The sequence below is a fragment of the Erythrolamprus reginae genome, chromosome 1, assembly GCF_031021105.1.
Source record: "Erythrolamprus reginae isolate rEryReg1 chromosome 1, rEryReg1.hap1, whole genome shotgun sequence".
Lineage (NCBI taxonomy): Eukaryota > Metazoa > Chordata > Lepidosauria > Squamata > Dipsadidae > Erythrolamprus > Erythrolamprus reginae.
Genome location: NC_091950.1, coordinates 348,566,807 through 348,589,670, shown reverse-complemented (window position 1 = coordinate 348,589,670; position 22,864 = coordinate 348,566,807). Strand labels below are relative to the sequence as shown.

The 22,864-nt window shown below is 40.0% G+C and overlaps 1 protein-coding gene across 5 annotated transcripts in view; it reads right to left on the bottom strand.

Moving 5' to 3' along the window:
* LOC139157445 (uncharacterized) overlaps positions 1-22,864 on the bottom strand; it is a 92,658-nt gene that overhangs the window by 65,038 nt on the left and 4,756 nt on the right. For 4 of the 5 annotated variants that reach the window (XM_070734217.1, XM_070734218.1, XM_070734219.1 and 1 more), the window contains exons 2-4: positions 20,185-20,286; positions 4,684-4,845; positions 999-1,130 (exon numbers count right to left, since the gene is read on the bottom strand). In XM_070734217.1, the coding sequence (XP_070590318.1) occupies positions 999-1,130; positions 4,684-4,845; positions 20,185-20,286 (396 nt within the window). The remainder of the gene's footprint in view (positions 1-998; positions 1,131-4,683; positions 4,846-20,184; positions 20,287-22,864) is intronic. The other variant, XM_070734221.1, reaches the window with a different exon arrangement.

Genomic DNA, 22,864 nt, shown 5'->3' with positions numbered 1-22,864 from the left:
TATTTTTATTAGAAATATATAAACTGGTTGAAAGTAATATTACTAATGATATTAGTTTTATTTGTATTAGAATGTATGACAACCAGGTGCCACACTGTGCATTGATATGTTTGTAAAAAAAATAAATAAATAAAAATCTTATTTTAAAAAAAGTAGCTGTGAGAAAGAGAAGGGAAATCTATTTACTTGCGCTACTATTCTTGTCCGAAGAAAATCTGCTTTAATAGAAACTTCTGTAAAGTTCATCTTCATCTGATTTTAAATTAACCGTGGAATAAGTAAGAAGGAAACAATTAAGCATTAAAAACTTCAAATTGAGCTTCACTTGGTGGTTTCATGGGTATATCCTTTTTAAAAAAAAGTTTTTATTTTAGTATTTACAGTATTTCATATCAACATTTATCTTAGGCTTATATAATCCTATTCATTTACATAATTGATTGCTTAATTAGTACAATTACAATATTTTAACGTGACTTGATTAGGATATAAATAAAAATGAAAATATTGTGATGTTTAGTTATGTTCATGAACATATCCATGTTATTTTCTTGGCAACAAGCAGTTTGCTGTTGCTTTCTTCCGGGACTTTATTCTTTACTTAGCTGGGAGGTATTTGGTGGAAAATTCCACAGAGGGAGAAAAAGTTGGCCTTTAAGAAGGGACTGGCAAATTTCCAGCAGCCCACTATCTCACGAACATCTGCACTAGCTTTACTTGTAACAGAATGTGATCGTTTTATTTTTGAATGCAATTATGCAATATTTATTCTTATGTCTATTAACATGCTACACTGAAGTAAAAGAATGTACACTTTGTTTCTTTTCCAGAAAAGCATGAAAAAGGTTGGTTAATTTTTTTAAACTGGTATTTTCTCCCCTCTCTGGATCTTGTAGATAGGAGGAGGTTTAAGCCATTCTGAGCTACTGAACAATTGCAGGTGTCTTTTTTCATGCAGGTGTAAAGTAAGAGGAAGCAGCCCACAGACCACCTTTTACCTGATTCAGTTTGATGATGGTATTCTCAAAATCCTTCATCTCTCTGTGTAATATTTGAGCTATCCGTTCCCATTCCTGAAATCTGCAACCATCCTTCAGATCGTGGAATTTTCCTCGCATCCATTTTTCAGCCTGAAAGGGAGGAAAAATAAGCAGATGGGAAAAATATAGATGTTTATGTTTATTTAGATTTGTATGTCGCCCCACTCCGCAGACTCGGGGTGGCTCACAACAAAGTGAAAAAACAATTTACAACAAATCTAAATTTATACTAAAAACATTTAGTATAAATGCTTTAGAACATAAGAAGAGCCATGCTGAATCTGGCCAAAGCCCATCGAGTCCAGCATTCTGTGTCACACAGTGGCCCACCAATTGTCCATGGGGATCTTGAGCAGAAAGAGAAGGCTCCCTCCCTTTCCCTTGACCCCCAACAAATGGTACTCAAGGGAATCCTGCCTGCCTCAACCAAAATAGAGGCGGCACATGAACGTTTTTCTATACTTCCTTCAGGAATTTCAAAAGTCAGCTTTTGTGTGGGAAAAGAGAAAGGATACAGGGCACTATGAATAAGATCTTTTCTAGTATGGCATTAAAGATCTCAAACAAAAGTATGTACCCATGGTATTTATTCCAGTAGATGTTACAGAATTATAACGTGACAGCGAGGCTTCCAGAAAAACTTAAACAAACTAGCCCACATGGTTTTGTGCAGGCTTAGGTGTGTACATGTGTTATTTCTCCTGCAGGGGTTGCATTGCTTGCTGATTTGCTTCTGTGTCCTCCCTATGATGCTGGTTGTCACTTTTAAAGATGTACATGACTTGGGACCAGGTTATTTGAAAGATGATCTTCTGCTGGAGACATCTACCCAAATCAGCAAACCAGCAAAGCAGGGAAGCAGGGAATGTTGTGAGTCCCCTCTCCTAAGGAGTCACTGTGAGTGAGTTGAGCAACCGTATACATTTTCTTAATTAAATAAAACTTTCTAAGACTGTGTAAATCTCCTAAGGAGGTACATCTAGTAGGACCAAGAAGGGCCTTCTCTGTGATGGCTCCCTCCCTGTGGAATATCATCCCCGCAGAAATAAGATTAACCCCTGGTTTTGCCAATGGGCCTGTGGAACACAGAGTGAGAGAGAGCTTATTTGATTGACTGTCGTTATCAGGAGGGTGAAGGATTATTGCTTTTTATTGTTTAATATTACTTTTTTTATCTTTGTAAGCTGCCCAGAGTCACTATGAGTGAGTTGAGCAGCCGTATACATTTTCTTAATTAAATAAAACTTTCTAAGACAGTGTAAATAACTATAACTGTGCTGCGGAAAACCAAAGATTTATTGCAATGTTAAGACATGTGGACATTAATTCCCATAATTCCTCAACCAGTATGGGAATAAAACATGCCTTAAAGTTGCTGAGGTTGAGAAACACTGGATTAAAGGGTGAGGCATAAGAGAGAAGTATGTTGGACAAGCATACAGGCAACCTGAGTAATGCCTTTTGGTACTAAAAGTTCTTTAGAAAAGCAATGTTGCTCTGTAGTAGAAGACCCACGGTATAAATCCTACCAACTCTAATTAAATAATCAGATTGCAAGCACTAGAGGAAAATGCTGCCTGATTCCAGAAAGCTGCTGCCAGAATGCAGACTAGCAGGATGATTACAAAATCTAACTTGGAGGAAGATAATTTCCTATTTACAACACATGCATGTGTATTCTTTCCTCTGGAGTGGCTATAGGTTTGGGGAGCACAAGCAAAAATCCACTGACTAGGTTCACACAAGTAGGTGTAATGAAGTTTGCTTAGGTTTTGCACAATGTACAAACCCGTTTATTGTGGGTTATTCAACAGACAGCCGAAGGCTTGGATGAAATGAATAACATGTAGGAGAAGAGTAGGCTGAGCTGCAAGGTGGTATTAAACATGTCATCAGTTTGGAATCACTGCGTTGCCTCAACAGATCCAAGTTCAGGCTCCAGTGAATTTCACTGACCCTTATCTAGTACCAATTTAGCTTTGACCATTAGTTGATTAGATTCTTGTACAGTGGTACCTCTACCTAAGAATGCCTCTACTTACGAACTTTTCTAGAAGCATAAAAGTCAAAACACCTTTCTTGAAATAAAAAAAGGTACATACACACCCAATTATTATTATTTTTACAGAGGCAGGCTTCTGTACCCCTTTAATAACAACTGACTCTTTAAAGTTTCAGAAGATATACAGTATTGAGTATCTTAATACACTGTAGCCATCACGGTACAGTGGTACCTCTACCTAAGAAAGCCTCTACTTACAAACTTTTCTACATAAGAACCGGGTGTTCAAGATTTTTTTGCCTCTTCTCAAGAACCATTTTCCACTTACAAACCCGAGCCTCCGAAACTGTAACCGGAAAAGGCAGGGAGAAGCCTCTGTGGGGCCTCTCTAGGAATCTTCTGGGAGGAAACAGGGCCTCCACCCTCCCTGTGGTTTCCCCAATTGCACACATTATTTGCTTTTCCATTGATTCCTATGGGAAAAATTGCTTCTTCTTAAAAACTTTTCTGCTTAAGAACCTGGTCTCAAAACAAATTAAGTTCATAAGTAGAGGTACCACTGTATATAGGCAGCAACAATTAACTCCCCTGTACTTTGAACTCAATGAATGCTCCTGGTTATTTAATTTAATTTGTTTCTTTAATTTGCACCTAATATTAGCCCAATTACTGTTGCTATGTGAAACCAAGTAATTCCATCTTTCTCGCCTACACACAGACCTGCCCTAAAAGTTGAGACAGGCATTTAGATCCTTCAAGTAATAAAATATTCACTATCCCAGCAGCTTTTCATCTTCACTAAGGACTGCTAAATCTATCAGCGTTCCGTTATTAAACTCATAACTACATGACTCACTTTGACATCTACACAATATCCACATTCTTGCTTTGTGCTTCATAAACCAAGGAATATTGGGATTAACAAGATCTAGAAAGGAGGCAGTCAAGGAAATTGCACAACCCGAGCTTCTGTCTTGGGCTGCCTACACCCCAAGAACCAGGCAAGCATTACCAGCTTCCCAGAACAGGTGGGACACATCATTAAAACTTTTGCATTTGTGTCATCTGATTCTTTCTAAAGTGTCAGCAGAAAGTAATTGAGCAATTTCTTTCATGGCCAATGAAATGATAATTAAATGATGACAGTAAACCGGGGACTTTCTTTACTGGAATCCATATTCAAGGCTTTCAGAACCTTTTTCCCATTTTATTCGAAGGCACATGTTCACAGCCCATTCTGTGTTTGCAAACTTACACCACAACACATTTAACCACCCTCCCTGTACAAAAGTGAGACGTCTATGTCATGCCGTTTCCTTCAAAAAAAAAATGGAGGGGAAAAAAAATCAACATTTCTGTGGACTGACCTACTGTCCTCTGTCCTTTGCCTTAAAGAAAGGCTGCCAAGGATGACCTCATGCCATAGCAACAGCTTCCCTCCCGCTAGCCAAAGAACCTCGCTTCTTTTCATTTGCACGTCCTCTCACTATAATAAAGGAAAGTCCTTTTGGCAGCAAAACACTGCGCTCTCTTCCTTTCTACTGCAGTTTTGAAAAGAAGAGCAGAAGACAGCCTTTTATTGTCCTCCTTTTGTGGTGGTAGTTAAGCCAATTTCTTCCTTTGCAAATTTTCTTTCTTTACCTGCACCATGTCACAGTTGAACTGGGCTAGGAGAAGGCTCCACTTGGATAGGTCTGCCACTCCTGGGCTGCTTTCCAGGCAGGGCTTCAGCTCCACTACTGGGCCTGGTTTGGCATTTTGGGTGCTCTCTTTCCAAGAAGATGCTGCAGCAGAGCTTGCGGTCTAGGAAGGAGAGAGAGAGAGAGGGAGGGAGGGGAGAGAGAGAAAGAGAGAGAGAGAGAGAGAGAGAATGAAAAAGTGAGCTTTCTTAGATTTGGCCAGAATCATGTAGAAGAAAAGTAACTATGACTTAATTGACCTTTGGTTCCAAAACTAACATTGGTTTAGGTACGAAATGGCAATGCTGAGCTTTAATTGCCCCACCCTAAAACTGTGTATTGCTGAAAAGATGCTCAGCTTCGTGTTAAGTCTTCTTTACTACACGCTTGAAAAATCTTGGAGTTTGTTCCATTCCTTCCAATGTGCACAACAGAATGGTGTGTGAGAGACTTGAAGGCACTTCCCATGGTACTTTTTTCTTTATCCAATCCCTCCCAAAGGTGCTTTTTGAAAGAGGCAACTGGACTTTCTTTTTATTTGAAGATGTTTCGCTTCTCATCCAGGAAGCTTCTTCATCTCTGACTTGATGGTGGGGAATGGAAGGATTTATTCTCCTTGCGGATAGCTCGTCATTTGCATTCTTTTAGAAAGTTGTTGAGGCCAACTGGAGGTTTATCTATTTCCTCATCTGAGTAGTGCAAAGGGTGTATAGCCTTCTTGGAACTGCTAAAAGGATTGTGTTGTTGACTGGAGATAGATGACGTTGTATTCCTACCCTTGTCTTTTAAAAGAGAAAGACCGCTCTTTTGAAGACTGAAAAGTCCACATTTTGGACAGAGAGAAGTGTTGGTTTGAAAGTGGGATCAAAGAGACCATGTATCCTAAAATTGAATAGTTCGCTCTCTATCTCCATTCTACAAGACAGTCGTTTCAGCAGTCCAAGAAGGCTCCATACCCACTTGTACTATGCGGGTAACCCTGAGGACACAGATAAAACTCCAAGCGCCCTCAACAACTCTCTAAAAAATTCAAAGGATCCACTCTCTGCAAGGAATATAAACCCTTCCGTACCCACCAGCCAGTCAGAACTGAAGAAGCTTCTGGGATGAAAAGCAAAATGTCTTCAAAGAAAATCAAGAAATTCCGGTTGCCTCCTAAAAAAGCACCTCTGAGACCACCATAACCTGGATGACTGAGAATCTCCATAGAGATTTATCCAGGCTCTCCAAAACAGTTCAAAGATTTGCCAACCAACTTCTTATAAGAAAAAAATTCTCAGGATTGCTACAAAGGTAGCATAGGTACTTTTAGATATTGGAAAATTGCAAAAGTTATGATTAGCATATCTAATCATAACTTTTGCAACTTCCCCATATGTCTCCTAGTGCAGTTGTCAGGTGCAAGAATATCCTGCAAATTCTAAAGCAAATTATTCATTTTTAGACAATTTGAACAATAACTCCTTGCCTTGAGGGTAACCAAAATATCATTTCCCCATTCCGCATAAAAGGGAAAGGGAAAAAAAAGTTTTTACAAAAGTTGGGTGTTTTCCAAGTGCCTGGGTCCACTAGAAAGAGAAAAGGAAATTGTCAAAATCTTGACAATTTCACACTGGAATCAAGAAAATATTCCCTTTAAAAGAACTCTGTCATAGCTGAGGCTCAGAAAACAAGGGTTTTGCTCCAGGGAGGAAATGGAATACCCATAAATTCTCTGGGATGTCATATTTAGGAAAAAAGCAAGCTTTTATGTGGTTTGGATTATTTTAGAGTTATAAAGAAATAAATCAGGTAAGCTGCCAATTTAGCCAAAGTAGTGGGGTTGTAAAGGCCTGTAGCTGCTTTTGAACTGGGACAGAATCTTTGTATGAATGTGCCTCAAGATACAGGTAGCCCTCAACTTACAACAGTTCATTTAGTGGCTGTTGGAGTTTACAATGACAAAAAAATGACTCAGGACCAATTTTCACACCTAGGACCATTGCAGCATTCACCTGGTCACTTGATCAAAATTCAGATGCTTGGCAACTGACTCCTATTTATGATGGTTGCAATGTCCCAGGATCATGTAAGTCCCTTTTGCAACTTTCTAACAAACACAGTCGGGGGTTGGGGAGTGGGGGGCTGCTAGATTCACGTAATAACTGTGCTACTAACTTCATAATTGCAGTGATTCAGTTAACAAGTATGGCAGGAACGGGGCAAAGCTCACTTATCAAATGTCTCACTTTCCAACAGAAATTTTGGGCTCAATTATGATCCTTAAGTTGAAGGCTACCTGTAGATTTCATTCCCATCCCTCATTTTTTGCATAAGGCAGCCATTTTGGATGGTAGGAAAGAGATATGCAAAACCAGCTTTTTACTACTATCTAGTGCAGTGATGTCGAAACTTTTTTTCCGCAGGTGCCAAAAGCTTGTTTGTGCACACTATCACGAGTGGCTACACCTATGATTTAATGTTTGGGGAGGACAAAAATGGCTTCCCCCATCCCCCCGGAGGCCCTCTGGAGGACGGAAATTTCCTGACTTCGGGTGGGCCCAGTAGGCCCATGTTTTGCTCTCTCCAGGCTCCAGAGGCTTCCCTAGAGATTGGGGAGAGTGAAAATGCCACCTGAGGCCCTCCGGAAGCCAAAATCTCCCTCCCAGAGCCTCCATGTGAGCTGAAAACCAGCTGGCCAGCTCGCACATGCATGCTGGAGCTAAGCTAGGGCAACAGCTCACGTGCCGGCAGATATGGTTCTGCTGCCACCTGTGGCACATGTGCCATAGCTTTGCCATTACTGATCTAGTGCTAATCTGATTTTTTGCAGCTCAGATTGGGTAATTCAGTTTTAGGCTTTATACAGTAATACAGTGCTCCCTCAATTTTCGCGGAGGATGTATTCCGAGACCGCCCGCGAAAGTCGAATTTCCGCGAAGTAGAGATGTGGAAATAAATACACTATTTTTGGCTATGAACAGTATCACAAGCCTTCCCTTAATACTTTAAACCCCTAAATTACAATTTCCCATTCCCTTAGCAACCATTTAGATTATTACACACCATGTTTATTTATTAAATTTTATTAAAAAAAATATTTATTAAAGGTGGACGAAAGTTTGGCGATGACATATGACATAATCGGGCGGGAAAAACCATGGTATAGACTTTCTGCAAAGTTTGAACTCGCGAAAATCGAGGGAACACTGTATTACCATACTTCAGGGATGTCAAACTCAAAACCCGGGGACCAGATCCGGCTAATGGGGAACTTAGATCTCGCCTGGAGGGCCATCCTTAGAAACAGCGAAGGACTGGCCTGCGATGTTTCTGCCAGCAAAAAACAGGCTCCTGAGCTCTGTTTTTGGCTATCCCAGCCTCCTGCAACCTTCTGCTAGTGAAAATGGAGCTTGGGGGCGCACAATTAGAATTAACAAGAAATGTGACCAGAATTTTTTTAAAAAATTGAAAATGGTGGCAATAGCCATAGGTGGAAACCTGAGGATAATTTAACATACTGTTCACTCTATACATGTTTTGATATTAAATATAGGCCTCCCCCATCTCACTATTTGTACTCCTAGCTGAAAAATACTTAAACACTGCTACAGGTAGTCTTCAACTTTCAAACCACCACTGAGCCCAACATTTCCGTTAAGTGAGACATTTGTTAAGTGAATTTTGCCCATTTTATGACCTTTCTTGCCACAGTTGTTAAGTGAACCACTGCAGTTGATAAAGCTTAGAAGCAGTTGAAAAAGCTTAGAACTTCAAAGCCTTAAACATGATCTAAGTATTGCCCACAAGATCATATGCTGCAACATCCTGCCTGTCAATGACTACTTCAGCTTCAACCACAGCAACACAAGAGCACACAACGGATTCAAACTTAATATTAACCGCTCCAAACTTGCCTGTAAAAAATACGACTTTAGTAATTAAGTTGTAGCGTGGAACTCATTACCGGACTCTGTAGTGTCATCTCCTAACCCCCAACATTTTACCCTTAGGCTATCCACGGTTGACCTCTCCAGATTCCTAAGACGTCAGTAAGGGGCGTGCATAAGTGCACTAGCGTGCCTTCCGTCTCTGTCTTACTATCTCTCCTATATCTCCTATAGCTTTTCTTCCATTCCTATATCTCTTCTTCTATTCTTTCATTGGTATATTTTATTCGTATTTCTTTTTTTTAAATATTTTATTTATTTATTTTGTCCAATACACAAAGAGGGTTTAGTGGGTATATATACACACACATAGTAAAATACACGATGAAGGTTATAGAGGAGATACTCATAGTAAAATATATCTAAGAAAGAATAGAAAAGAAGATATAGTAATAGAACATATCAATGATAGAATAGAAGAAGAGATATAGGAATAGAAGAAAGGTATAGGAGATATAGGAGAGCAATAGGACAGGGAACGGAAGGCACTCTAGTGCACTTGTACTCGCCCCTTAATCTTCTCTTATCTTCTTTCATTTACTATGAGTATACCCTCTGTAACCTTCATTGTGTTTTGGACAAAATAAATAAAAAAATAAAATAAATAAATTAGTGACATGGCAGTTGTTAAGGGAATCTGGCTTCCCCATTGACTTTGCTTGTCAGAAGGTTGCAAAATCACATGATTCTGGGATACAGCAACGGACAAAAGGTCGAAGCAGTTGCCAGGCATTTGAATTTTGATCACATGACCATGGGGGATGCTGGAAAGGTTGTGCCTATGAAAAATGGTCAAAAGTCACTTTTTCCATCCCCATTGAAATAAATGAACTGTTGTAAGTTGAGGACTATTTTTATCTAGTTTAGGGAATTATATTTTCAGCACAAAAAAATGTAAGCGGTCCTTTTCTTTCCTGAAAGATGGCTTGGTTATTCATTTGCTCTATATCCTGCTTCTGAGGAGATTTCTGTTCCGCTCTAGTGTTTGTCCTTTACATAATGGCATAAGAATGCAGTTCATACAAGCTCCCTGACCAGCTTTGAGCTCACTGCAGCCTGCATCAGAGTGTCCATTGAATTAATTTTGGTTCATTGAAATCCATCAGAGTGTTTGCATTTCCACTGAATACAAGAATCTGGTTTATAAGGAAAAGACTGTCCATTGGGCTCAGCATTTGCCATCGTGACTGAGGTCACGGCTGCAGGAACACTTTTTTCTAAAAGCCATTCCAAAGACTGCAAACGATGAGGTTGTTACATAAGCAACATTTTCCAAAATTGTCATGCTTAATTTTTATGTTAAATTTCTTCTAACTCTACTGCCCTGTTCTCTCTTCTTTCCCTCGGGCTCCTAAGAGAAAACTAAAGCAATTTCTCCTGAACTTCTAAAACAAAAGCATGACTTCATGCCTGCCTGCTTTACAAATGAGCTTTAGACTCGGCTCCTGAACGGCTGACTAAAGACACTTATTTTAAGCAACTCATCGAATGGCAGCCCTGAATAGCTTCCAAGCTTTGTTCTTGAGCTCTTGCAATGACACAATGTTTTGTCCCTGCTCCAAGACAGCTAGGGGACTGGCAGCTATAAAAGTGACCTCTATCGAAACTCAGCCAAAACTCCAGCAACAAAATACTGAGGGCGGCTAACATTGCAAATACTATACCTCAAGTCCCATTGGGGGTATAGAGATCAATAGGACTTAAAAGATAAAAGACAGAACAAGAGGCTTAAAACCACCATTATAAAATAAAGACATAAAAAGATCCCCAACTACAGCACAGAAAAATAGAAGTCAGTGATGGTGGGAAAATAGTCGTCACGCTTATAGAAACATAGAAACATAGAAGTCTGACGGCAGAAAAAGACCTCATGGTCCATCTAGTCTGCCCTTATACTATTTTCTGTATTTTATCTTAGGATGGATATACAGTATGTTTATCCCAGGCATGTTTAAATTCAGTTACTGTGGATTTACCGACCACGTCTGCTGGAAGTTTGTTCCAAGGATCTACTACTCTTTCAGTAAAATAATATTTTCTCATGTTGCTTTTGATCTTTCCCCCAACTAACTTCAGATTGTGTCCCCTTGTTCTTGTGTTCACTTTCCTATTAAAAACACTTCCCTCCTGGGCCTCATTTAACCCTTTGACATATTTAAATGTTTCGATCATGTCCCCCCTTTTCCTTCTGTCCTCCAGACTATACAGATTGAGTTCATTAAGTCTCTCCTGATACGTTTTATGCTTAAGACCTTCCACCATTCTTGTAGCCCGTCTTTGGACCCATTCAATTTTGTCAATATCTTTTTGTAGGTGAGGTCTCCAGAACTGAACACAGTATTCCAAATATGGTCTCACCAGCACTCTATATAGCGGGATCATAATCTCCCTCTTCCTGCTTGTTATACCTCTAGCTATGTAGCCAAGCATCCTACTTGCTTTCTCTACCGCCTGACTGCCAGAAATCACTACCCCTAAATCCTTTTCTTCTGAAGTTTTTGCTAACACAGAACTGCTAATACAGTACAGTGATCCCCCGAGTTTCACGATCTCGATCTTTGCGAAACGCTATATCGCGATTTTTCCACCCGATGACGTCACTCCCTTCCTTTCTCATCTTTCTTTCTCTCTCTCTTTCTCTATCTTGCTTCTTCCTCTCTCACACTCTCTTCCTCCCTCTCTCATCTCTTTCTTTCCTTCTCTCTCTTTCTCTATCTCTCCCCCTCTTGCTCTCGAGCGGCGGGCGGCACCCAGGGAATGTTCCTTCGGCCGCCCACCAGCTGATCTGCTCGGCAGCGCAGTAGCAGCGAGGAGCCGAAGATGGGGTTTCCCCTTTGCGTGGGCAACGGGGAAACCCCATCTTCGGCTCCTCGCTGCTACTGCGCTGCCGAGCAGATCAGCTGGTGGGCGGCCGAAGGAACCTTCCCTGGGTCTTCAACTCCCAGAGCGGCAGACAAGCGGCGGACGGACAAGAAAAGCGGTGGCCGGACAAGCAGACAAGCGGCCGGACAAGCGGAAAAGTGGCGGACAAGTGGCGGGCGGAAAAGCAGCGGGCGGAAAAGCGGACAAGCGGCGGACAAGCGGAAAAGCGGAGGACAAGCGGGCAGGCAGGCGGCTCCTCAGCTGCTGGGTCTTCCCAGGTGCGGAAGTAAAAACACCATCTGCGCATGCGCGGCCATGGAAAAAGGGGCGCGCATGCGCAGATGGTGTTTTTACTTCCGCACCACTACATCCCGAAAAATCGATTATTGCGAGGGGTCTTGGAACGGAACCCTCGCGATAATCGGGGGATCACTGTACTCAGATTGAGGATTCCTTTTCCTCAAGTGCATTATTTTACATTTGGAAACATTAAACTGCAGTTTCCATTGCTTTGACCATTTATCTAGTAAAGCTAAATCATTTACCATATTACAGACGCCTCCAGGAATATCAACCCTATTGCATACTTTAGAGTCATCGGCAAATAGGCAAACCTTCCCTACCAAACCTTCCCCTATGTCACTCACAAACAGGAACAGGGATAGGAGGCTCAGGGCCTTTTCAATCTTATTTTTTAAAACTCCAGACATCATAAAATCATGAGTATTGACAGTAAATTGTAGGAATTTTCATCAAAAACATTTGTAAAGCAGCAAATGACCCATAACATAACGTGGCTATATCTACACTACAAAAGGCAATCATTTTATGTTGTACAATGCAATGTTTAGTTATATTTTCCCAAGAATATATGAATTGTTCAGTTCTTTCAGTCATATATATATATATATATATATATATATATATATATATATATATATATATATATATATGTAGATTGTTCTGAGTTCGGGTTTTGCCCTGTGTAATGTTTTGCATGTCTATGCGACGTTTCGGTGAAATCACATTCACCATCATCAGGCTGGAGTTCCAATCTTTGTGTTTTTGCAAATGAATATTAGCAACTGACATTTCTTCTTAGCATGTAGTGTGGGGGTGGAGATTTGCTTTGAATGTAGCAAATAGATTGGGTGACTATGCTTCCGTGATCTGATTGGTTGGTGTAATCATGGTTATAGAAGGAATGGCATGAAGATTATGAAGTGTTTTGTTTAAGTCTGATTTCCAAATATAAAATTCTAAAATCATAATAATTAAAGGATTGACATATTGATTATAATGAGGTGTTTATTTTGTTTAAGGCTGGTTTCCAAATCTCTGGCAGGCGCGAGGTATCATCCCTTTTATTTAAACAAAAAGATCTTTTTTCAATTTCAATAGCTTCTAGAGAGATTCTTTTATATAAATTCTCTGTTTTGTGGAGTAATTTAGTTTTTTCAAAGTCAATTTCGTGCCCTGTTTTTTTAATGTGCTGGACAAGGGAGGAGGTCTTCTCCTGTTTCTTGACTGCATTCATATGTTCTGCCATGCGCTGGCTCACTCTTCGGTTAGTTTGTCCAATGTATGTGGCTGCACATGTTTTGCAAGGGATTTCATAGATACCTTGGTATTCTAATTGGATTTTATCTTTGGGGCTCCTTAGGATATTAGATATTTTTTGGTTATATATTCAGTCATTCATTCATATATATATATACTGTTCAAAAAAATAAAGGGAACACTCACAGAACACATCCTAGATCTGAATGAATGAAATATTCCCATTGAATACTTTGTTCTGTACAAAGTTGAATGTGCTGACAACATGTGAAATTGATTGTCAGTCAGTGTTGCTTCCTAAGTGGACAGTTTGATTTCATAGACGTTTGATTTACTTGGAGTTATATTGTGTTGATGTTTTGAATCAGAATAGGAGAAAATAAACAAAGCTAATTCCCACTGAATAGCAAGCTATACTGGGTGGTAAGTGAGGCTAATTTTATGCAATGGCTTAGGAAATCTGCAAGCACATTGCAAAAGGCCATCATTTTAAAAATGCCATCGGGCAAAGCAGTCCTTCATTACAACCTTTCCGCGATTGAATATTCCTACCATTGAGCAGGACTTAGTGTGATACCTGTAAGATGTGCTCTCCCACTGTATATTGAGAGGTGTTGAATGATTGATTCCATCAATCCAAGCATTAATATTAGCCATCTTCTATGAAATATACCATCCCTAAAGAGCCCCAACTATTCTGCTTCATGTTCAGCACCACATCAACATGTTTTGTTTTATTTTTTTCAGGACTTTACATTTTCTGCAATGTATTGCTATGAGCTTATTTTAAATAGGTATGTTTTAGAAGATGTTTTAATAATAGACCACTGTTTTATGGATTTGGAGTTATTTTAAATTGTATTTATTATGACTTTATATTTTAGCATGCTTCCGTATGCATTTTGCCCTGTGGACCATCGCTTATTTATTTATTTATTGGATTTGTATGCCGCCCCTCTCCGCAGACTCGGGGCGGCTAACAATAGCAGCAAAACAGTATATAACAAACTCCAATACTAAAAACAGTTAAAAACCCATTATATAAAAACCAATCATATATACAGACATGCCATGCATAAAATTGTAAAGGCCTAGGGGGAAAGTGTATCTCAGTTCCCCCATGCCTGGCAGCAGAGGTGGGTTTTAAGTAGCTTATGAAAGGCAAGGAGGGTGGGGGCAATTCTAATCTCTGGGGGGAGTTGGTTCCAGAGGGTTGGGGCCGCCACAGAAAAGGCTCTTCTTCTGGGTCCCGCCAAGCAACATTGTTTGGTTGACGGGACCCGGAGAAGACCCACTCTGTGGGACCTAACTGGTCGCTGGGATTCGTGCAGCAGAAGGCGGTCCCTGAGGTAATCTGGTCCGGTGCCATGAAGGGCTTTATAGGTCATAACCAACACTTTGAATTGTGACCGGAAACTGATTGGCAACCAATGCAGATTGCGGAGTGTTGGAGTAACACGGGCATATGTAACTATTATGTAACTATGTAACCATGTAACTATTAATTTTAGAAATTAATAGAATTAAAATGTGCTGGACTATGTCTGTCATTCTCCCCAGTCAGCATGACATTTGACCAGACTGGCCATGAAATCAGGAGAGAAGCAATCCAACACATCTGGAGGGCAACGAGTCACAGAAAGCCAATCCGCACACCGTGTGTCCTGTTCAATTTTCCACTGAGATAAGCTTATGGATTTGCTCAGTAACCTAATTCATTTCCTCCCATAAAAATCTCCCCCAGAAATGAGTTTCTGTCTGGCAGGAAAAAGGGAGGGAAGTTGAAAATGAACAAGAAGTCCACTCTACACAGGAACACAAAACAGGGGACTGTCCATGGGCACATAGCCTTTGAGCCAGGGGAGTCCTGACATCTTGCATCAGCTTATGCTTTCAGAGTAAGTTATTTATTTTATTTATTTATTTATTTATTGGATTTGTATGCCGCCCCTCTCCGGAGACTCAGGGCGGCTAACAGCAATAATAAGACAGCGTACAATAATAATCCAATACTAAAAATGATTAAAAACCCATTAATATAAAAACCAAACATACATACAGACATACCATGCATAAAATTGTAAAGGCCTAGGGGGAAAACGTATCTCAATTCCCCCATGCCTGGCGGCAGAGGTGGGTTTTAAGTAACTTACGAAACGCAAGGAGGGTGGGGGCAATTCTAATCTCTGGGGGGAGTTGGTTCCAGAGGGCCAGGGCCGCCACAGAGAAGACTCTTCCCCTGGGTCCCGCCAAGCAGCATTGTTTAGTTGACGGGACCCAGAGAAGACCCACTCTGTGGGATGTAACTGGTCGCTGGGATTCGTGCAGCAGAAGGCGGTCCCTGAGATAATCTGGTCCGGTGCCATGAAGGGCTTTATAGGTCATAACCAACACTTTGAATTGTGACCGGAAACTGATCAGCAACCAATGCAGACTGCGAAGTGTTGGTGTAACATGGGCATATTTGGGAAAGCCCATGATTGCTCTCGCAGCTGCATTCTGCACGATCTTTGTTTGCCACATCCTCTTGGAATCAGCAGTCTGCAACCCTAATAAGACAATAATACCCTGCTCATTTACGTTGGCTGCAGATACTTTGACATCATGTGTTGTTTTGCAACAGGTCTTATAGATTACATCATTATATGTACCTGTTCCACAGGTGAAATGCTCCCGGTTTGCTTGTGCCTGTCAGTCGTTGGGGAGCCAGTCGCGAAGGGAGCATGAGGCTCCACCCACCTGCCCAGACACTGTCATTTGGGTTCATTTATTCATTTACTTACTTACTTACATTTATAAGCCACTCTTCTCCAGTGGACTCAGGGCCATTACAAAGATAATTGCAAGATAAGAACGATTACAAAATTTAAAAACCCCAAACATTAAAAAACCATTCAACCAGAATACATCTGATACCACAGCCATACTATCAGCCAGAGTAAACCGTTCATGTTCAATGGCCCCAGGCCTGCTGGCAAAGGCATGTTTTTAAAGCCTTTCAAAAGGCCAGATGGGGGTGGTGCAAATCTCTGATTCCACAGGACTGGAGCCACCACAGAGAAGGCCCTTCCCTTCAGACCCGCCAGTCGGCATTGCTTGGCTGACAGGATCTGGAGAAGTCTGACCCTGACTGGCCGCTGAACCCTCTGTGCATGCACAGAATGCTTTGTGCATGCACAGAGGGTAAAAGAATGCAAAAACAATGCAAAAGTAGGTGGACAGATCCTCGTACTCTCTTTGCAACCAGCTCTCCGATGACTGGCAGGCACGAGCAAAACAGGAGCATTTCACTCCTGACCTGCTCACAAATGAGATGGAACAATGCTGTATTCAGATGTCAGAAAGGCAGTTGGTGAACTAGTTTTGGAAATGTGTATCCATCCATTTCTACAACTTGACACATGCTGTTTATCAAGCAAGCAGTTTTTTAAAAGTCTTTTATAAGAAATTACAATGCTAGTTAATTTAATACTAAGTTATGGAGTTTGAGGAGGCACAATTTTTTTTAAAAATGTCAAAAGCTACAGGGTTTGATGCAAAGTCATTATTGACGTTTAACAGAACAGAGACTGCTTGGATGGATGAAATGGACAGTTTGGTGCATTAAGCTTAAATTGAGATTTATATACCATTTTAAAGGATCCCCCCCACCCCCGCACTGAAAAAACTGGTTGGAAAACTTGCCTTTATTACTTGGCTATCACAATCAGAGGTTCAGTTCCATATTTCCTAAAAGCTGTATGCGGTGCAAGGCAAGTAGGTGGTCCGCTTCTGTTTTCAAGATCAATTGTATTTATTTCACCTCTTCATTTGATCAGCATGCAAGATGAGCCCATACCTTCCGGAAAGCCTGTCAAGCATTTATGCAAGCATCCAAAACAGATACTCTTTTGTTTTGTGGCTGGAAAGTAAAAGGAATGATAGCTTGGTGTTCCAAAAGACGTTTCCCATAGGAGGAGGGTGGGGCAGATACTGAGTTGGCAGAGAAAAGAAGACTTAAGAAAATAAAAAAGTTTGCTGGAAAAGAGAACTTGTAGAATTGGAAGGAGGACTAATGGCTGGCAACCTGAGGAGGAAGTTTGTTGGTTGTTGAGCAGAGTCGATCCAAAGAGGAGAAGGTGCTGTGAGTTCCTTTCTACCCACTGCAGTTGCTGAAGTAATGGAAGATGTGAAGCTATATCGACCAGAGGGAAAGCTTTTGCCAGCCTAAAAGGGTATGTTGGCCAGTACATTTAGCTCCTAACTTTTTTTTCTAACTAAAAAGCAGGAAGAGTACCGGTATTTATAAATAGTGCAGTTTATATGTGTGGGTACACGTTTGTTAAACCAATACTGTAGAGTGCATACAGATTATACTTAGGCTGTATAATATTTAGTACAGTAAAGGAAAAGGTCCATTTTACAATGCGTTTTAAATCTTGAACCATGATGGCTATTAGCCAAGCAAAGGATGGAATGTAGTTACCAAGTTGTAAATAACTCTTGCAAAGAAAAGCTATAAATGCCAAGGTTATTGCCGCTTTCTGTCTTAATGAAAGGAGGGTGGAAATCTTGAGTTTTGCACTATGTCCAATCCTTTGAACCTGCAGCAGTCCACAAGACAATCAGATTGTTCCACAGAGAGTAAATGAGAGCCTCTTATTTATCTTCTCTAATGCAGATTTTCTCTGTGGTGCTCTTTGAAGCTATGCCTTTTTGTAACTTAAAGGGGCTTATAAAAAAACCTGAGAATCTATACGTTGCAAACAATCTAATGCATCATAGTACAGCATCATCATCGATTTTCGCGATCTCGATCTTCGCGAAACGCTATATCGCGATTTTTTCCACCCGATGACGTCACTCTCTTCCTTCCTTTCTCATCTTTCTTTCTCTCTCTCTTTCTCTATCTTGCTTCTTCCTCTCTCACACTCTCTTCCTCCCTCTCTCATCTCTTTCTTTCCTTCTCTCTCTTTCTCTATCTCTCCCCCTCTTGCTGGCGGGCGGCGGGCGGGCGGGCGAGCGGGGGCATCAGCGAGGAGCCGGGGTTTCCCATTTGTGTGGGCGGCGGGGAAACCCCGATCTTCGTCTGCTCGCTGCTGCTGCCGCCGAGCAGATCAGCTGCTGGGCGGCCGCAGCAGCAGCGAGCAGACGAAGACCGGGGTTTCCCCGCTGCCCATGCAAAGGGGAAAGCCTGATTCGGCTCCTCGCTGCCGCCGCCGAGCAGATCAGCTGCTGGGCGGCCACAGCAGCAGCGAGCAGACGAAGATCGGGGTTTCCCCGCCGCCCACGCAAACTCCACCATCTGCGCATGCGCGGCCATGGAAAAAGGGCGCGCATGCGCAGATGGTGTTTTTACTTCCGCAACCTTACATCACGAAAAATCGATTATCACGAGGGGTCTTGGAACGGAACCCTCACGATAATCGAGGGATCACTGGTATATCCAATTCTAAGAAGCAGTCTTCATGATCAGATTATGAATGGTTGTATTTTCTTTGTTGTGAGAATCCGTAAATCTCGTCTCTTTGCCACTTTTGTACCTAATATACCACACACATTGATTCCTGTTTTCAAGCACTACCTTTCTACTCAACAATAGAAAACATAACACACGGTGAATACTGAACAAATGTCTATTTTAGTTTTAGATAAAGTATATTTGCATGGCCATAATGATTCTGAAAGAATTTAAGAAAGTCAGAGGAAGACATTGTTCATCTGATTGACTGATGTTGATGCTGCCAAGTTGTTTCCACCTGCAGACCCACACACATTATACAGTGTGTTACTAATAGAAACAGAATGATGTCAGAGTGTGGGTCGCTAGGCCAAAAATGATTTCTGCTCAGATAAGATGACAGCTGTAACTCCTAACTAAACTAGGTTCAACACCAATTCGCCAGACTTGAACTATCTACCTACGGTGCCTCTATCTTTCGTTTAAAATAGATAGAACATAATGGAATTTTATTGGCTAAGTGTGATTGGATACACAAGGAATTTGTGTTGGTGCACATGCTCTCAATGTACATAAAAGAAAATAAAAGTTCATCAAGAATCATAAGGTGCAACACTTAATGAGAGTCCTGTTTTAGCAGCTTGACAGCCTCACTTGATTCAGATAACAAAGAGAGTGTACTGTATATTGCTTGGGGAAAGCCTTAAAATTCACAAGAATATGGATACACTGAGAGTTATATACTCCCTGATTTTATTTCTAGACCAGAATGGGAATCTTGCACTTTCTTCCTTCACTTTTTCCAGTAGAAGAAACAGAGAAGTGCCCACAACACCCCAAATCTTCTATATAGTAGCCCCTTTAGTTACTAATTAAAAGGGATATACTGTATTAGAATGATTTGATTACAATTTGGGAGGGTATGGATTTGATTTACAGACTTCTTCAATGGATTGTCATCTTTTCGCTTCATAATTTGAGCACCTTGGGTAAAAAGGCAAGACTTCAAATGAATGAAGACACAAAACTAATTTCCACAAAAGGACTAGCAGAACTTATAACGAGATTTTAAATATGAAGATGGTAATTGCATCAAAATATTTCTGTTTTTATTAACATCTAGCAAGATGTTAGCCACTATAAGAGGCAAAAAGTCTTTCTCAGAAGCATTACAAAAAGCATCAGCTGAAAGCAAGTCATCATAAATTAGTCAATGCTTATTCTTCTTTCTGATCCAAAATTCTGATAATTTATATTAATCAGTTAATGACTTCTATTAGAAAAATAATCTGAGGTTGGAGTTTACTAAAATCAAACATAAGCTATATATAAGAAGAGGTGTCTCTATGTTTATACAGTAGATAAATCTCATTCAAGCCAACATCCAAAGACAATGTCAATAAACAAGGATTGAATATCTAATGGAATTTATGGATGATGGAAATGTTCACCAAGCTAGGCAATCTCCTGTTATTTAGGAGACTACCAAGGATTAGATTAAGTACCTGCTGCAGGTAAGGATAGGCTCAAATCCATATTAATGTTCAAGAATTTCAATCCTTCATGTACAAAATCCAGTGTTTTTGGAGTCAAGTTCCATTCCTAATTATCAATTGAATGCAACCATCTATAGTAGTATTCTTTAACTTAGCAGGAGGTAAAGGAAACCTACCACAAAAGGTGCAACTCTGCCAGCTAGAGAATTGTCACCAGCCTGGAGGCTTCTCACATTCTGTTTTTCTTCCTTGGATTCTACTTCTTTTCTGAGAAATACCTGTAGGAAAAATTAGCATGGTGAAGATTTATTATGTCCCAATTATGAAAAATCAGTGAAGAATAATGAAATAGCTGAGCTGCTAAAGTAACAATCATAAAATCCAGACACTTCAATTTTCCTGTGTTTTATCAAATCCTCATCCTGATTATGTTTTAAGACACGGGCATCACACTTGATCACATCACGTAATCATGAAGTTTTTTTGCCTTTGCAGAGCTGGGGTGGGCGCGGTCTGCTTGTAACACATCCAGCCCGCAAGCTGCCATTTTGACACCCCTACTTTAAGATGAGCATTGCACCCCAATGATTGTCAATGAGACATGATTTGTAACAAGGGTTCCACCCATTAATTGTTGCTATATTGCAAGAACACAGGTGTTCATAAGAAGATGAAATACACATTGACTAAATTTTTCTTTCACTCATTTTCATAAGAAATAAACAGTATGTTTTTTTTATTGTTTTTAAACACAGTTTGAACACAGTTCTTCATTCTTACACAAAGACTTAGCATGTGGATATGGACAAAGAATAATCAATAAATCAGACACAATAACCAATGGTCAAATGTAGCCAGGAGAAATTGGAACACCAGTATATAAAAACATTTTATTGTCCGCAATATCTATTTTGTATTGGCAAGGAAGATATGAGGGACCTTCATAATTCCCATACGGACAGAAAAATCTACTAAAGTAATGATGACTTCATGATAGATGAAGTATCACATACTGTTCATCTGTGAGAAAACAATAAATTACAAAACTTATTCCACAAGTATGTATTCTAAACAATGGAAATTGTTGCCTTCCTGTTATTGCTGGACTCCTATAAGCTCCACTCAGCATATCCAACACCAAAATATTCTGTGATCACCCACTACTAGCTGGAGTAGAATTGACATGTCTCTCTCTCTCTCTCTCTCTCTCTCTCTCTCTCTCTCTCTCTCTCTCTATATATATATATATATATATATATATATATATATATATATGTGTGTGTGTGTGTGTGTGTGTGTGTGTGTGTGTGTGTGTGTGTGTGTGTATGTGTGTATGTATTTATGTATGTATGCATGCATATGTATATGTATACATTCAGGAAAGTGGGGAAGAGATAATAAAAAAAAAATTGAATTGAATAGATGTAGATGTCCAAGTTTCTCAGACTAGTAGTGTGAGATAAATAGGTTTCTTTGCAATAAAACATAAAATAATGGTATTGCAAATCTGCAAGCAGCAAATAATAGAATAGTAATTGCATGATTTATAGCAAAGATGGGGAATTGCTATTATGATAGGCTACTTAATAAAAATGAATTCATACATAAATAGGACATTGATAAAAGTAGAAGATAGAATTAGAGCTATGTATCTTTGTTATGTATATAAACCTGATGCTTAACAACTTTCTAGTACGAAGCAATAGAAGCTAGGAAATAGAACAAACATATATAAATCTTATTCTTAACAGCTCTGACATCTGAGGCTACATTTTAATATTCAAATGTTTAGTTACATTATTACTATTTTTTCTGAATATGTAATGTTTTTATGGTTGTTGTTTTTTTAATCTAAGTTTTTTATATTCAGGTCTATCTATAATCTGGTGAGCTCAGTTTTCAGTATTTCTCTGCTGTCATCTAGGGTTCATCCAGATTTTTGCAAACTGCAGTTGATAGCTCTATCTAAATAAACATTTGCTTTGTTAACAACTTTGGAGTTTTCAACAGTGCAGACCTAAGAAACTTGTCTCATATTTATGTAGTGTGAAATAAACTGCTTTGTTCTTAAATACTTTTCTCCCTATGAAGGTTTGATTAGGTAAACTAAAGTGTCTGTAGGCGCCTGGCACCATGCATCATGAGGCAACTGATGTAAATTGAATAATGCAAAAGGGCCCACTAATGTACATGTTTACATGACTTTGCTATCATTCCAGTTTCTACAGACACTTATGAAATTGTATTGGAAATGTTGGTCCCAAAGTCAGGAAGTTTCCAATGAACTTCATGAGTTTGGTGCTCAATTTCACTTTACAATTTCTTTACTGTTTCCATATTTCTAGCAGTAACTGTGAGAGGGATCTTGGAGTTTTAGTGGATAACTAGTTATATCCGAGCCAGCAGTGTGCGGTGGCAGGCAAAAAAGCCAATGCCATCCTAAATTGCATTGACAGATGGATCCAATCAAGATCAAGTGAAGTATTAATACCACTCTATAAAGTCTTAGTAAGGCCACATTTAGAATACTGCATCCAGTTTTGGCCACCACACAATAAAAAAAAATATGTTGAGACTCTAGAAAGAGTCCAGAGAAGAGCAACAAAGGTGATTAGGGGGGTGGAGGTTAAGATATATGAAAAATGGTTGCAAAAACTGAGCATGGCTAGTCTAGTGAAGAGAAGGATCAGACGAGACATGATAGCAGTGTTTCAAAATTTGAGGCACTGCCCCAGAGAGGAAGGGGTCAAGCTATTTTCCAAGGCACCCAAAGGCCAGACAAGGAATAATGGATGAAAACTGATCAAGGAGAGATTCAACCTAGAAATAAGGAGAAATTTTCTGACAGTGAGAACA